Genomic DNA, 17,011 nt, shown 5'->3' with positions numbered 1-17,011 from the left:
CGCCCTCCATCTAATCGCCTACCATACTAGAGTTTAGTCAACATACAAAAAATGTTAGATCTGCTCTTTTTATATGTCAAATATAGAAATGCTGGCAGAAGCCAAGGCATACCATTACCCCTCTCGGTCTGCAGTATTAATAGAAATATACTAAAAATACATGTTGATGGGAGAGCCAGACTGGACAAACTAGGATGTGGCACAAGTTATTCTGAAAAGCTGTGATCTATGTATCCTATAGAACTTGGGTGATTTATATGCCTACAGGTAAGGGAAATGAATGTGATGGGACAAAAACATCCCAGTAAACTAGCATAATGCTGAATAGGCAGATTTCATTAATTGTAGAGGTCAAGTCCACTTCTGCTGCCTAAGGCTATTGATATAGATGAGCGGATCTACAGAATGATTTGCCGAGTCTGAATCTAAGGAATTGTTTGTCGTTTTGTTTAACAGAAAAAGTTATCTGCTTCCCAAGTGTTCTGGCACCCCAGAGATGTCTGCTATAACACACTCCTAGGAGACCCCAGCCTCATACCAGACGTCTCCAGGGAATGGGAACACTTGGAAAACAGAACTATTTTTTCATGACTATATGAATGGGCTAATCATCTTTTGTAATGTAATGTGTTTTTTTATTCTGCTTTTATCTTCTGGATGACTATTTCTCCAGGTCCATATAATACTGCACCAACTTGTTACAGTCCCCAATACTGTTATTTAGTGACCTAATAAAGCTTATGCAGAATATGAAACTAATAATTCAATCTGCTTTTATTTTCAGGCCATGTGGAAGCCAGCCTATGATTTTCTTCTAACATGGAGTGCACAGATTGGGGACAGCTACCGCGACGTCATCCAGGAACTCCACACAGGCCTGGATAAAATGCGCAGTCCCATCACCAAGAGGTGGAAGCATCTCACGGGGACGCTGATTCTGGTGAATTCTTTGGACACTCTGAGAGCAAATGCATTCACCACACAGGAACAGGAAGACTGTGTTATCTGAACATAGTATGGAGGCATGGGCACAGCATCCACCGTTTTAATGCATTGGAATGGACTAATGAAGCCTTGTGCAAATTTTGATATTGTGCATTTTGGACTATTTTAGCACCCTTAATCTAGTGAACAGATGTTTATTAGTGAGATTAACTTTTTTTTTTTTTTGTGTTAAATCTGCACCTTTTTCTCATCTTTTCTATTTAATTATTTTTAAATCCATGCAGACGTATCTTTGTTAAAGTCTGTACACTGGATGACCGAGGCTTTTAGTCACTGGTTCTCTCTTGTGTGTTCTATCTCTAGGGTGTGTATACAGTGTAAATAAGTGGGGATGATTGTAAAACACAGGGTGATTTGTGAGCCCGAGATCTAATCCTCCGGACTCTGTGTCTTGTTATTGGTTTCTGGACGAGCACAAATGCATTCTGTTCATTGTCTTCTATCCTCCTTCTTCTTCTTCTTGTCCCTATAGTTGTTTATGGCCTCTTTGCACAGGTTCATTTGTGACTGCTAGTTTATGTTCTGCGAGGAACATTTTATATGACCTTCCCTTATGGGGTTTTTGTTACCATGTGATTTTTATGCTTCATTTTGGCTATATGTAGCCATGTAAATATGTAGTTATACCCCAGAACCCTACCCCTAACCGTATGTAGGACAGCTACAGGACAATCTTGTCACAGGTGCCTGTTTAAAGCAATAAATGAAGTGAGTATAATATAAGGTAAGGCAGGCACTTGGTGGAATCTGCTGTCTATGTCCTGCAATTCAGTCTAACAAGGTGATCACCTCTACCGCCCCTGCCTGGGATTTATAATGTAGTCTGCCTGTGTTTTTTGAGCAGTCGGTGGACATTTTCAGTCTCTTGTCTGGTTCACAGGTCACTAGGACTTGTTAGTGTTTTCCCTGTGCCTTATACCTGTTGTATCAATGTAATGATGGAGCTTCTCCCACTACGCAGACGGGCTTTACCACTCCTGATCATACCATAGAGTAAATGGCTCATTGTTTGGGACTTTCATTGCACGTCTGCATAGTCCATTCATAGATTGGTGGATACAAAAGTAAGACACTTTTATAACTGCTGGAAACTAGGAGGTCTAGGGGCAGACTTTTTTTTATTTTTCTGTTTCTTGTGTTTTTATTTCTGACAGATTTCTAACTACCTCACATTCATTTCACATGAGTCTAATAAAAGTCTAAGGTCAAAGAATCAAAAGATGCATTGATTTATTTTTCAGGTACTATTAAATGTCTAATAATTTATACACTAAATGGGGAAAAAAATACTTTGAAAAAAATAAATAAAAATGTTAACGTGTGTGTGGGGGGGGGGAGTATTACATTTTGCAGTATTTGTAGCATTCTGGATATTTCAGAGCTTAACTGGTCATCTGCTAATAAGGCAACAGAGAAATATGGGTGCGAGTGTGTGAGAGCATCCCGTCCAAAGCAGGTGGCAGGCCTGTGGACTCTCTTGATAAGAGAGGAGGTGGGCCTGAGTTTCACCCAGTGGGACTGGCAGAGACTCGCATACAGTCACATTTGAGACTTTTACTTGTTAGCAAATACATAAGAGAAACAACTGTAGCAATTCTCCGCAGGGAGGCACAGGCCTTTTTTGTTTTATACCTGACATTGGCTGAAAATAAAGAACATGCTAAATAACGTAAGAGTAATTACCTTATATGTGCCCCAATAACATATTTTACTAACAACAACTTAGTCACTGTCGTTTTGTTTTTGTTTTGTTTTTTTGTTTATTTTTGTTTTTTTAGTTTTCTGCAGAAATCAATAGTCCAGGCGATTTTTAAGAAATTTTGTAATTGGGTTTATTAGCCAAATATGCCATTATCTGCATTTAAAAAGCCTTTTCCCAGGTCCCCCCCTCCCTCCTCTTTTCCATCCACTTAAAAAAAATCAGGAAATTGTGACTTGTGACTTGAGCTTCAAACTGCTTTTTCATGATAAAAATGCATTTATCGGCTAATAAACCCAATTACAAAGTTCCTTAAAATCGCCTGGACTATTGATTTCTGCAAGAAAAAATTTCACGACAGTGACACTTTAATACATTATAAGAGAAATCCAATGTAGAATTAGAATGGAAGCCGCACTCACCATCCGACATTTTCAACTCTTTATTTCATCATGAAAAACAGCAGAGACAGTGTGCACAAAGACCAGGGCAGACGCCAGGCAGGTATGGTAACAGCCTTTTTCACGCTTATACAGACTCCCAACGTAACCAGTGTATAGTGTGGGTGGTAGGGCCGACCTTCCTGACTTTGTTTACATTATAAGAGAACCTGCTTTTTTTTACCATTTCAAGCTGTTGTTGTTTTAACTCGGGCCAACGTGCTTTAGGCTGTTGTCACACATGGCAGTTTTGGATCAAAATCTGCAGTCTTTGAATGGATTTAAAAGGAATGGGAAATATAAGGAAAGGATTTATACGTCCTACTCAATCCACATGCAGCTTTGGCTAAAATTTGCAGTGGCCGTTAACCAACAGCACTGGTGTGTGCGACTGCAGTCGTAGCCAAATTACTCTCATCCACTCTGAAGTTCTTAAAGTGACACTGTTACCCCCTTTTTGCATTATGACTTCTTTACACAGGTGTAAAGGGTAAATTTTGGAGTTTTCATACCTTTTTATTTATTTTATATCATATGTCATAGTGCTTATTTAGGTAAAAAGTGATATTTAATCATCTGTGGATTGTGCTACCTGGGCAGGCTTTACGGCCGCAGCCCAGGCGGCACAATCTGCAGATGATAAAAGATCACTTTTTACTGAAACAAGTACTATGATGTATTATATAAAATAAGGTATAAAAACTGCAAAATTTGCCCTTTACACCTGTGTAAAGAAGTCATAATGCAAAAAAGGGGTGAGAGTGTCACTATAAGCCAACTCTTGACAATTCAGTCTCCTTTAGGGTACAAACCCACTTGCCGGATCGCTGCGGATCCCAGCCCTATTCTTTCAATGGCAGACAAAATCGCAGCAGGCCGCCCCATTAACCCCCCGGCCGCCCAAGATTATACATTTCCGGGTCCCCGCTCCTGCTTGCTTCAGGACAGGAGCGGGGACCCGGTAATGTATAGCCTGGCCGCCCCCCCTGCTGCCCTGATCGCCCCCTCAGCAGCACTGATCGCCCCCCGCAGCCCCCGGCCACATGATATCCCGCAGTCCCCGGCCGCACGATCGCCCCCCGCAGCCCCCGGCCGCACGATCGCCCCCGCTGCGGGGGGGTGGCGATTGTGCGGCCGGGGGCTGGTGGGAGCAATCAGGGGGCGATCGGGGCAGCAGGGGGGCGGCCAGGCTATACATTACCGGGTCCCCGCTCCTGCCCCGAAGCAAGCAGGAGCCGGGGACCCGGAAATGTATAATCTCCGGCGGCCGGGGGGTTAATGGGGCCGGCTGCAGACAAAATCGCAGCAGGGATGTACATCTCTGCTGCGATTTTGTCTGCCATTGAAAGAATAGGGCTGGGATCCGCAGCGAGAGGACTCGCTGCGGATCCGGCAAATGGGTTTGTACCCTTACAATGCCATCCTCCTTGAGCAGAGAAATGCGTATATAGGGGGAGATTTATCAAACATGGTGTAAAGGGAAACTGGCTCAGTTGCCCCTAGCAACCAATCACATTACACTTTTCTTTCCTCACCAACTCTTTGGAAAATGAAAGGTGGAATCTGATTGGTTGCTAGGGGCAACTAAGACAATTCTACTTTACACCAGTTTGATTAATCTCCCCCTAAGTTTCCATGTACAAGCAAGAACTGCTCCCTCATCACTAGAGATGAGCAAACCTGCCGAGGTTCGGGTTCGTATGAACCTGAACTCTCTGTGTCTGATTCCCGCTGTCTGCAGCCTCCGTGAAGAGGGTGGATACAGCCTGAGGACTGCCTAGATACTGGGATACAGCCTATGGCTATGGCTGTATCCCAGTTTTCCAGGCGGTCCTCCGGCTGTATCCACCCTCTTCACGGAGGCTGCAGACAGCGGGAATCAGACACCGAGAGTTCAGGTTCATACGAACCCGAACCTCGGCAGGTTCGCTCATCTCTACTCATCACACCAGCATTAGGTCTCTTGAGCCAACACAGCTTGGTCTCCTCTTCCCCTGGCTTCCTACTATGCTAAGCGGCCATTTCTAGTGGGATTGGCACATCACCATTGCCAAGTATGAATTTTCCCCAGACAACCCCTTTAGGCTACAAACCCACTTGGCGGGTCTGCAGCGAGTCCCCTCGCTGCGTATTTGCAGCGAGACTCGATGCAGATCCCGGCCCTATACTTTTAATGGCAGACAAACACGCAGCAGGGATGTACATCCCTGCTGCGAGTTTGTCTGCAGCCCACCCCATTAACCCCCCGGCCGCCGGAGCTGATACTTCACCTGATCCCGGCTCCGGCGGTTCCAGACGCTCTACCTTGTTCTTATTTAGCATGTTGGGACAAAAAAAGCAGAAGGAACTTTACGGGGAACAGTCCTCAGCAATAAATCCACAAATGAAAAAATGTTCCAGCAGAAAAAGCCCTTAAAAACACTTTATTGTAGAAAAAGCTTCTACAAAATACAGCATGTGAACAGGTACGTTTTAGTTTACACGTACCTGTTCACATGCTGTGTTTTATTGAAGTTTTTTCTACAATAAAGTATTTTTAAGGACTTTTTTTTTTTTTTTTTTTTGCTGGAACATTTTCTCATTTGTGGCCTTTAATGACATTCTATGTATTCTATGCTGATTTATGAACAGGTGCGTTATTTGACAGTTGTGTGTTTCACTGATCCGATCTGGGGAAAATTAAAGGACAACTACGGCACAAAGGAAAAGAAAAAAAAAAAAAAATATTTAAAAAAAAAACAAAAGTTTTTATAAATTTTGGTCTATATACCTATGTAATGTTCCTGTAAAATGTTGATCAGAGCTTATTGAGAGTAGCGTAACTTGTTTCCTGCCGATAGGCCGCCTTCTATATAACTCAAGTGATACGTTAGATACAGTGTAGCAGCAGTTCAGGTTTATATTTAGAACAGATAAAGTATAAAGGCAGGAAGGTAACCGGATAGCATCTAACCAGCTCTCATTAACACTTGCACAAATCTGTCATGTTGCTGCAGGGGTGGGAGCCAGATGCCATTCTGCACATTCCACTAGGTGCTCTTTCCACTTCACTTCCTTGCTGAAACCCGCATGTTGCCAGGATACCAGTGCATTATTTTACCTGTGCTCGCCGCAGCTCCTGTTACATTAACTACAATGGCTTTAGTAGCAGAACACTTTAAAATATTGAAAAATTTCCATGATTTTTTTTCTCCCTTTATTAACAGGGCATTCGAGTTTCGTTCACTTTGGCTACAGCGTGGTTTCCTGTAGTGGTGGGGGGCACAGGCCGGGCCCTGCTGGAGGAGGAAGGGAAACTTGTAAACAAGGTGACAGCAGAACAATGTATCAATGCACATCAGCTTGGTGAGAGACTGCAGACTTCCTCCTCCTGCCACTGTCTTCGGTACAAGAACATGGCTTGGCGCCATCTAATGTTACAAAGGGATCCTGTCCTTCCATGGTCACTGGGCTGCTTTATTGAACTGATATGAACCCTTTCACAGACAAATTGTACTTCAAGGCATTGCATGGGGAAAATATGCGGACATAATTGATGGCGGTGTAATGATATTGGCAGAACCTTACAGCGGCTTTAGCTAAAGCAAGGCTAAAAAAATATTTACAAATCTCTGATAGAACAGTAACATAGACAAATTCATGGTGGTCTATGTTTAATATATTGGGGGAGATTGATTTAGACTGGAGATTTGGGGGGGTGGTCTTAAATTATGTGTGTCTGATATTGTAATGTTACCTGGATCATGTCTGGTTCTAACACTCGTGCTATTGGGTTGTCTCTTATATTAGAACCCTATGGACTTTAATGGGAATGTGCTAAAATACTAGATACAGCACATGGGCAAGGGTGACACCATTTCTGGGGAGATTTTTTTTTTCTATAATTGGACAACCCCTTTAGGGTGCGTTCACACCTACCGCATCCGCAGCTTATTTTTCCGCGAAAATCCGCAGGTCTGGTAGTGCAGATTTCAACCTGCGAGAAATCCGCGTATGTGTGCGTTTTGCGGTTTTTCCGCAGCAAGTTTATCGCAACTGAAATGTCCGTTTAAAATGTCTTTCATTCTAAACGGACATTTCAGTTGCGATAAACTTGCTGCAGAAAAACCGCAAAACGCACACATACGCGGATTTCTCGCAGGTTGAAATCTGCACTACCAGACCTGCGGATTTCCGCGGAAAAATAAGCTGCGGATGCGGTAGGTGTGAACGCACCCTAAAAGAGAAAATGTCACCCAGAAATTTTTCTGTCTGATTAAAGTGTATATGTCCTTTGTAAAAACTTTTGACCGGTCTGGGTTAGGGTTAGGGTGTCTAGACCTGTATCGATCTGGAGAATGAGCGGAGAGAAAACCGTGCTGCAGCGCGTCCTCTCCTGCTCTTCAGACTGTAAAGAATACACCGCTTCCTGCAGGACATACAGCAGCTGATAAGGACTGTAAGATTTACAATTTTTTTTTAACAGAAATAAATTACAAATCTCTGGCACCAGTTTATTTGAAAGAATTTTTTTTCTTTTTTTTTTCTGAACTACCCTCTTAAGAGTTCACCACAATCACCACAAAACTTGTCTGATCTCTCAGGACAGAATCTGAGCACGTCCTGCAACTAGACAGTTAATGCTTCCAAGGTTGGGATGTTCCCCTATTTTGTGCCTGGTGAGCAGATGTGCCACGTATGTTTCCATATTCTTATTTGTTACGTTATTTTGAGATTCTTTGCATTTTGTTTCTATATAAGTAGACATTGTTACTCCTGGAGGACAAAATAAGAAGTAATCTAAACACCAAGGAATTTTTCTGTATATAAAAAATTAAAAAATCTCATCTCTCCATATTTGAAAAAAAAAAAGTTCAGCAGAGTGAAATGAATAATAAACTGCCTTCATTTGCATGTTTGTAGATTTTTTTTATTTATTTATATATAAATTGCCTTCAGTCTGAAGGGTTCTTACGCTATTTGTATTGTTTTTGAAACTATCATGAAAACACCTGGAAAAAGTTATACCTTCAGCAAAAATACTATTGACTCCACAAAGAAAATTCAAATGCATTAGTTCCCTTCCTTTGATATCTTTTCAGTCAAAGAGAACGTTCAGAGAACTGAGGGCGCTGTTTGTTTGATATTTCTGTTTTATTGTTTTGTTGGGCTTTGAACTGTTCCTACCTAGCTGTTAGGACTCATCCAATATTTAGTTCACCGTCACCATTCAGAGTGATGACAAGGTGATTTTTGGGCACTTACTGCTGTTATTGAACCCCTGAGCTCCCCCTCCATGGTGCAGCTCTAACTACATTACATGGGCTGTTTGCCAGTACAGCACATGGTTACTTCCTCTCTTCTCAGCCCAGTCACACTCCTCTCTGCTATGTCATTGAGGTTGTGCTGATGTAAGAGCACTGGACTTAACAGCCTGTTTGCTGGGGGTTGACTTGCACAATACACCACTAGTGATCAGTGTATGCAATCTAATGATTTCATGAAGTAGTCGTAAAAAGTGTAAAAGAAAAAAAACTGAAGTTTAAAAAAAAAAATGCCAAAGCCCCTCCCCCAATAAAAGTTTAAATCACCCCCCTTTCCCATTTTATAAACATATAATATATGTAATATACAAGATATCATGACATAGAAAAATAACACCCCATAGAGCCCTGTAGGTCAAGAGTCACAGTATGGCCATTTATTTGATACCTATTTAAAAAAAAAAAAAAAAAAAAAAAGTAAAACATTAGAAAAGCTATGTAAACGTGCATATTGCTGCATTCAGCCTATAGAATAAAATATGTCAGTTTTACCACTAACCCCCCCCCCCCCCCCCAATTACTGGATGTAATTGAGCATGTGGGGGATGTGCTGGAAAAATAATGGTGCGTTTACACAGATTTATCTGACAGATTTGTGAAACCAAAGCCAGGTACAGACTATAACCAGTGAACAGCTCAAGGAAAGACTGAGATTTATCCTCTTTTGCAATCTATTCCTGGCTTTGGCTTCAAAAATCTGTAAGATTAATCTCTCTGTGTAAACACACCCTAAGTCTGATCAATGAAGGCCGCTCCTCACAATTTAAAGGACTTAATAACTTAAAGGCTATACGGCTAATGTCTTGGTGCTAGATCCCACATAAGTCTATGCCTTAAAGGGAATGTGTCACCTAAATTGTCTTTTACTAATTCGAGTCAGATACTAAAAAATGTTCTTTTATTGTAATCTATTTTTTTTTTTAATAACTTTATTTTACATTGTTAGGGGGGATGCCATCTTGCCTGGGCTGTTTTTGACAGCATTTAGTGACATGCTTTACAGCAAGCCTCATGGACATAGATGACAACCGTCCCCTTGAGATGAATGTGAAACATTACTGAGCATGCTCTCTGACCTTTGAAAAGGGTCATTCCAGAGGGAGCCGCTGCTCTCCTCTATCTACTGGTGTCACATGTCGCTGTAATGCTGTACAGATCACTTTACTGCAGCCTACTCTTATCACCACAGATACAACAGGAAGTCTCAGCTTAGGGTGGGTTTTTTTGAACGAATAATGATAAACGATCTCTAAAGATCGCTATGATGAACTATCTAAAATCTTTCACTCTATTACACAGGATGATGATCCTTAATAACAGTCGTTCTTTTGGTTGTCCATTCGAAGCTTATCATTCGTTTCTGAGGTATTACACAAACAACAGATAATTGTTCTAGTAGGTTGTTTATTTTTCCATTAATTTTCTGGTTTTTGATAGATCTCTATATTTTTGTACCTCCTATGGACGCACCTTTTGTACCTCCTATGGCTGTGTGAAATTTTAGGATTCATTTTAAATATAATGTAGACCTACCCTTGCCTGAATGGTGCGTCTTCTATCTGTATGAAATATAATATACTGCTGCCCTCTTAATACCCACAGTCTTTTCGATGCACATTGCTGGACGCCATTTAAAATTTTGGCACTAATCGTTTTCACCACGCACGTGTTCGCAAGCAGCATTACGTTCAATGTTTAGAAATATTAAACGCTAACTTGAGAAGCCATGTATGTGTAGGCGAACAATTTATTTTTTAGAAAACATCGGGAGAAAAAGGCAACATTCGACCGAGTGGCGACCGTACTGTTCCCCATATGTATTCCCACATGCACACCTTTAGTACGAATGAACATGCGACCATGTGAGATTTATGCATTTATATCACATTTGGTGTAAAGAAAGATAGAGAAGAAACATGCGTGGCAATGCAGATATAAGCATTCACAATATTGATATATACATTAACTTCAAATAGCGTTTGTCAACAGAAGTCTCAGGCCCAGAGCACCAGACCCGCCCCCCTGGAGCCAGGAGCAGCGCTCTGACTGTTCTAGTGTAGAATGGCAATAGCACCGGCAGAACCAGAGTCGGCAGTATCACGTGTACTGACAGCCAGCAGCAGGCAGAGGTGCTATGCCCACAGAAGTCATGTCAGGGCCCCCTATGAGTCATGGCCCCCCATGCAGCCGCCTACACTGCCCATTGGGAAGGACGGTGCTGGGTGGGATCTGGAGCTAGCAGGGGTTTCTTACAAGTATATGTGAGAATGAAAAAAAAAAAAAAAGACAGCTCTTTTCTACACCTTGACGTGTTAGTATCTATAGGATCTTGGGTAGTAAGCTTATGATTGTGCAGACACTACCATTGAGCCCACTCAATCGATAACAGTAGGAGAATGGTTATAATACACAGCCGGACCTACACCACAACTACCCAGATCAAAGAAAATGGATCCCTGCAGAACCCTTTATAGCTGTGACGACAAGTCCTAATGGCAAGATCACTGGGCCTATAGTCACTATGGGGAGGCCAGGTAAAGGTCCCTGGCAGTATGCTATCACAGGTGCTTGTGCATATTTCTACATACGGGCATAATATACTGGCATGCATAGGGAAAATGTATTGTTGACACAAAATACACAGGTAGATAAATAGTTTACGTGAGTTCCCTTACAGCTACAGTGTGTTTTTTCAGACACTAATATACCTCACTGGATGAGAGGCCAAGGCTTACAGAAAAGTGTGACAGCGGGCTGGGACCTGCATGTTCCTAAAATACACTCGTAATTGTGGGCGGTCAACAAGATGACAATTGTGCAGTCTATGGAACCCACAGTCATGCCCAAAGGCCCATAGAAAGAGATATATCAAACTGGTGTAAAGTGGAATTTACTTAGTTGCCCCTAGCAACCTATCAGATTCCACCTTTCATTCCTCACAGATTCTTCGAAAAATGAAAGATGAAATCTGATTGGTTGCTAGGGGCAACTAAGACAATTCTACTTTTCACCAGTTTGATAAATCTCCCCCATACGTGACTGTAAGGGATTCTATGGCATGCGTAATTGAGGATCTCCAATTGCAGAGTGCAAGGGGCCTACACAGTCTTGATATGGACTCTCAACACTGTGTGAACTTTAGGCACTCTTTATTTATTCCCCCACCATATTATTTGTAAAACCAATTAAGAAGGTCCAGGCCAACGCTGAAGTGTTCCCCTTGGTGGGTCTGGATCCTAATGTACCGTTGTGTTATAATGAATGTTTCTATGATTCTACTGCAGTGACTTCTTCTTATGACTATGTAATCTAAAACCCTGAAACTACTTATTACAGAGTCTGATCTCTTAGAGGCTGCCTTGCTGTGTGGGTTGCAGACAGTGTTTCCGCCCATATATTTCCTGTTTTTCTGCTGCCGTCCTAACAGTTCAATGTCCAGGAAAATTCATTTGGAAGTGAAAACTGTGTTATACAGGAAGTGTTGCTTTTTAACACCATGAAACCGTCTTCCATCTCTACCGCCCCCGTGTAAGACCCTGGTATTTAGATAGTAACTAAGTGTATAAGGCTATTTTCACACAGCATTTGTAGTGCCCATTTATGATATGTATCGGGGAACATCCTGGTGTATATAGTAAATGTATCTTTAGACCTCCATTATCCAACAACCAAGACCAGAAGAGTATAATATTGCACAGACTGGACTGGGATACAAAGAGTTTAGAACCTTAAAGTGACTCTGTACCCACAATCTGATAACCCCCCGCCCAAACCACTTGTACCTTCAGATAGCTGCTTTTAATCCAAGATCTGTCCTGCGGTCCGTTCGGCAGGTGATGCAGTTATTGTCATAAAAAATCCCTTTTAAAATTGCAGCCCCGTGCCCAACGGGCGTATTTGTGCCCTAACTTTGCACCACCCCCTCCCTCCTCCCCACCCTCTTCATCATTAGGAATGCCATTACTCCTGTTTGAACATTGCACAGGTGTCTTAATGATCCAGCCCATGTGCTGTGGTAACACAGGTGGGGAATAGAAGGCAATCTGCCTGGAGCATTCCTAATGATGAGGAGGGCGGGGAGGAGGGATGGAGGGGTGGTGCAAAGTTAGGGCACAGATACGCCCGTAGGACACGGAGCTGCAATTTTAAAAGTAATTTTTTATGACAATAACTGCATCACCTGCCGAACGGACCCCAGGACAGATCTTGGATTGAAAGCAGCTATCCGAAGGTACAAGTGGTTTGGGGGGGTCAGATTGTGTGTACAGAGTCGCTTTAACCCCCGCATTAAGGTGTTGATTTGCTGCAAAAGGATTGCCAGGTCATGGTCTCTAGAATAGTCACAGTTCTAGCAGTGGGGAGCTCAGTCATAATGCAACAAGGCTGGGGGCAGGTCAGAGCAAGAAGTAGAACTGCAAGTACAAGGTAGACAGTCTGAGGAGGATGTCAGGATCAATACTGGACGCAAAAGTAAGAAAGAATACCAGGGGCCAGGAAATGATGGGATGATTAGGGTGATTCCCTTTTAACCCCAATTTTATTTTTTGCAGTTAATTTTTATTTTTTGCCTTCTAAGAGCCTTTTTTTTTTCAATTCAAAGAACCATAGAAGGCCCAAGTGTGCTTTAAAATGCCACCCCTCATTTTACCATGAAATGTGCACAAATGGACATTTATGAAGGCTGCGCCACTGGCATATGCCAGGGAGACGGCGCAGATTCGCCCTGTCTTCCTTGGCATATGGCAGTCAGGCGCGGCAAGCTGAGCTCAGAGGTGTAAATCATGGCAGAAATCTACACCTGTTCAGGTCAAGCCTCTTATGGAGATCTGACAGATCTTTAAAGCCAAAGCCAGGAACAGACTATAAACAGAGAACAGGTCATAAAGGAATGACTGAGATTCCCTGTCTTTTCAAGTCCATTCCTGACTTTGGCTTCCAAAATTGGTTAGATAAATCTGCCTGTGTAAACGCACCATAAGTGAATCTGGTGGGGCAATTGGGGATGGGGCCTAATTAAGAATCAGCGTACGAGTACATCGGCCTTCATAAATGTCCCCCAAAATGTTCTTGGGGCAGTTCCTCAGTGCACCTGCCTCCAATGTGGTCCGTGCAGTCGCTGCTTCTGGCACCACATTACTGGAAACAGGAAGGTAAGAAGACAGAGCAGGTCACTCTTTTTCTCATCTGTACCACCAAGAACGCCCAATTACCAATGACATTGTTAACCAGGGAGAACAAACTTCCAGCAGATATGGTTGGTAAATCCACATTAAGTGAATTTAAACCTGCCTGGGGTAAACATTAGAGATGAGCGAACTTCGAGCATGCTTGAGTCGATCCGAACCTGATCTTTCGGCATTTGATTAGCGGGGGCTGCTGAACTTGGATAAAGCCCTAAGGCTATGTGGAAATCATGGATATAGTCATTGGCTGTATCCATGTTTTCCAGACAACCTTAGAGCTTTATCCAAGTTCAGCAGCCCCCGCTTATCAAATGCCGATCGTTCGGGTTCGGATCGACTCGAACCCGGTTCGCTCATCTCTAGTAAACATATATCTATTCTAAGATGATAATAAAGGAAATAATAGAAGAGTGGACTAAATGGACCAGGTTTTTTTCTGCCGACAATATTCTTTGTTTCTATGAGTGCCTCCTGAGGTAAAAAAAAATACCATAGCTCCAGGACTATGCTGAGGACAGGATATAATTGTAGTTGTCGTCTCTTAACAAAAGAACAGATAACCCCATTGATAATCACTGGTGCCATGAAAAAACTGTATTGAGCATTCATTCATGACATGCAGCCAGCAAGACATGCGGGTAGATGAAGTCCCACAAGTTTATGAGCCACGGATTGCGTGCTACTATCAAATCTCTTAGCAACCAAAGGCCAAACCAACTTTCATATGGTTGTGTGGTGGACCACAGAATAAATTCCACCGTTGGACCCTAGGCACAAAATAATTATTTGCTCTATTTTCCTCAAACTGTCCCACAAGATATTTTTGGTTCCTAGATAATGAACCTGCTCATAAATGTGGGGAAACCCACAGCAAAACTCTGATTTTACTTTTTTTTTTTAGAAAAAATAGTTTTAGCTAACGAGTGCTGAACTCTATGGGTGTTGTCTGAATCTGTATGCAGTGATCCCCCTTGTGGTAACAGGTGGTACTGCTGTGATAGTTTAAACGCGCTAAAATTGCAATTCCAGAGCTGTAAGCTTCTGCAAGGTACAGTGCCAGCCAATCAGAGTGCTTGCTCAGCCATATATGCAAATAAGCAGCCTTATGAGCCATGAGCCCTATGCTGTAAGGCAGTCTACCTATGCACATCTGGGCCTATCCATTTCAGGCATGTAAACTTTGGTACCTGTGTTTGAATGTTTAGTGTGATACAGTGGAACAGTATTGTCAATTATCCGGGCACTGTCTTCTGGACAGCTCTCATCATCATCATCATCATGCCACACTTACCATAAATTTTGGAGATTAGCCCTGGAATGGTCAGTTAATTCTTTGGATGCCACACATATTAACCATGGTGACATGCAAGGAGTTATTTAACAAGCTGGAGTCCGAGGCAGGGTGAGAGGGGGCATGGGGCAGGGGCATCTGCCACAGACGCAAAGTGGCGGGGGACTAGCCTCTGTTGATGCATAGTACTGCTGTCATCCCTGGCAGTGTTATATTGAGTGGGTTCACTGTGTGGCAGTATTATTGTGTGTGTTCCCCCCCCCCCCAACTTACCTTCCTTAATGCTTTTATAACCAAAATGGAAATATCATAGATTAGGAGGGTCTTTTTTTATTTTGTGTCCCAACCCTGAGCGCCTTTACATATTATAAAATTTAATATTTAGTTAGACAACCCCTATCAGCTGCAATTCACGCTCCATACTGCTGACACTGTTAGATGCTGTTAGATCAGGGAGACACTTGGTACCCTTAATATATCTGTCTGTGATTCCAGAATGTAGAAAATGATTTTATTATATCGTAAAAAGGGTAGAAGAGGCCTTCCTGAGCTCCTGAAGTGCAGCAAGCTGTAACCCCTCCTTAGGCTGCATTCACACGTCCGTAGGTTTTGTGGACATACGGACAGTGAATGCATGTAATGGATTGTTTCCCTGCCCGGCATGCAGGGCTGTATTAACAGCTGCTGCTGCCCTAGGCACTAAACCTGAAGACGCCCCATCTACACGCACCTATTGGCGATACCAGGCCTGACCAATACCACCAAACCCCCACCCCCCTGGAAAAGACACCAGATTTACTGGCAAGTCTGAACGGGAGGAGGGAAACTAAAAAAAAAAAATATATAGTTTTTTCTGTCCCCCTGCACCCTGGTGCTGCCCCCCTGCAAGGTGCTGCCCTTGGCACCGGACCACGGGTGCCTAGTGGTAAATACGGCCCTGCCGGCATGATGTGTCAATATCATGCTGACAGCGGGGAAACTCCAGGTGTCAATCAAGCAGGGAGGGGGAAGAGAGGAGGCATTACAGCTTGCAGCTATTCAGGAGCTTGGAGAAGCCTCTTTAGGCCCTATTCCACCAACAGATTTGACGACAGATTATCTGCCAAAGATTTGAAGCCAAACCCAGGAGTGGATTTGAAAAGAGGAGAAATCCAGTCTTTCCTTTATGACCTGTTCTCTGATTATAGTCTGTTCCTGGGTTTGGCTTCAAATCTTTGGCAGATAATCTGTCGTCAGATCTGTTGGTGGAATAGGGCCTTTTGTCTCCTTGTACCAGAAAATAAAAGCATTTCTCTACATCCTGGAAGCACAGACGGATATATGAAAAGAACCATGTGTCTCTTTGACCTAACAGCTATATAACGGTGCCAGCAGTCTGGAACATTAATTACAGCTGACAGATTCCGTTTAAGCCGTCCTCTGAGCATTCTGAGTTTCAGGAGGTCTACATGCTGAACTCAGTTTCACCACTAGATGGCATGCTTGTACCACTATATTCTGACACTGTATGAAGGCTCTTTTTTTGAGCGGTGAGCTGTACTTTGTATTCCTACCATTTATTTTAAAAAACAATATGAGTTTTTGTTTTTTGGAGGGGGTTATATTTTTTTAAAGGGGTTATCCAGCGCTACAAAAACATGGCCAATTTCCTCCTACTGTTGTCTTCAGTTTGGGTGGGGTTTTGAAACTCAGTTCCATTGAAGTAAATGGAGCTTAATTGCAAACTGCACCTAAACTGGAGACAACAGTAGGGGGAAAAGTAGCCATGTTTTTGTAGCGCTGGATAACCCCTTTAAGAACACAATTGCTTGTTTGTATTGCAATGTACCATCATTTCGGTGATCTATTACTACCTGCCTACCTGATATAGCACCCACAGAAGCCTTTAGAAGGCTATTTAGAGCTGATCAAAAGCTGAGTAGGAATATCTTTGTAAATATACCTATAGGACAAAAAAAAAGTCCTGCTGGAGTATTGTATATGAGGCTGCTGCAATGGATTACAAAAGTGGCAAATTTACAAAAACAAGTGTTTAGAGTGCATGTAGTCATATGTGTGTGTAAAGTCAGAAAGGAAAGAAAGTCAGTGTA

At 42.6% G+C, this 17,011-nt stretch overlaps 1 protein-coding gene across 2 annotated transcripts in view; it reads left to right on the top strand.

The window, feature by feature from the left end:
* SH3BP4 (SH3 domain binding protein 4) overlaps positions 1 to 1,632 on the top strand; it is a 45,488-nt gene extending 43,856 nt beyond the window's left edge. For both annotated transcript variants that reach the window (XM_069983133.1, XM_069983134.1), the window contains exon 5: positions 785 to 1,632. In XM_069983133.1, the coding sequence (XP_069839234.1) occupies positions 785 to 1,009 (225 nt within the window). In that variant the 3' untranslated portion in view covers positions 1,010 to 1,632. The remainder of the gene's footprint in view (positions 1 to 784) is intronic.
* The last annotated feature ends 15,379 nt before the right edge of the window (positions 1,633 to 17,011 follow it).

The sequence above is a fragment of the Dendropsophus ebraccatus genome, chromosome 9, assembly GCF_027789765.1.
Source record: "Dendropsophus ebraccatus isolate aDenEbr1 chromosome 9, aDenEbr1.pat, whole genome shotgun sequence".
In the NCBI taxonomy this organism is placed as follows: domain Eukaryota; kingdom Metazoa; phylum Chordata; class Amphibia; order Anura; family Hylidae; genus Dendropsophus; species Dendropsophus ebraccatus.
Note: the sequence above shows the minus strand (reverse complement) of the source record. Positions and strands in the feature narration are given on the sequence as shown.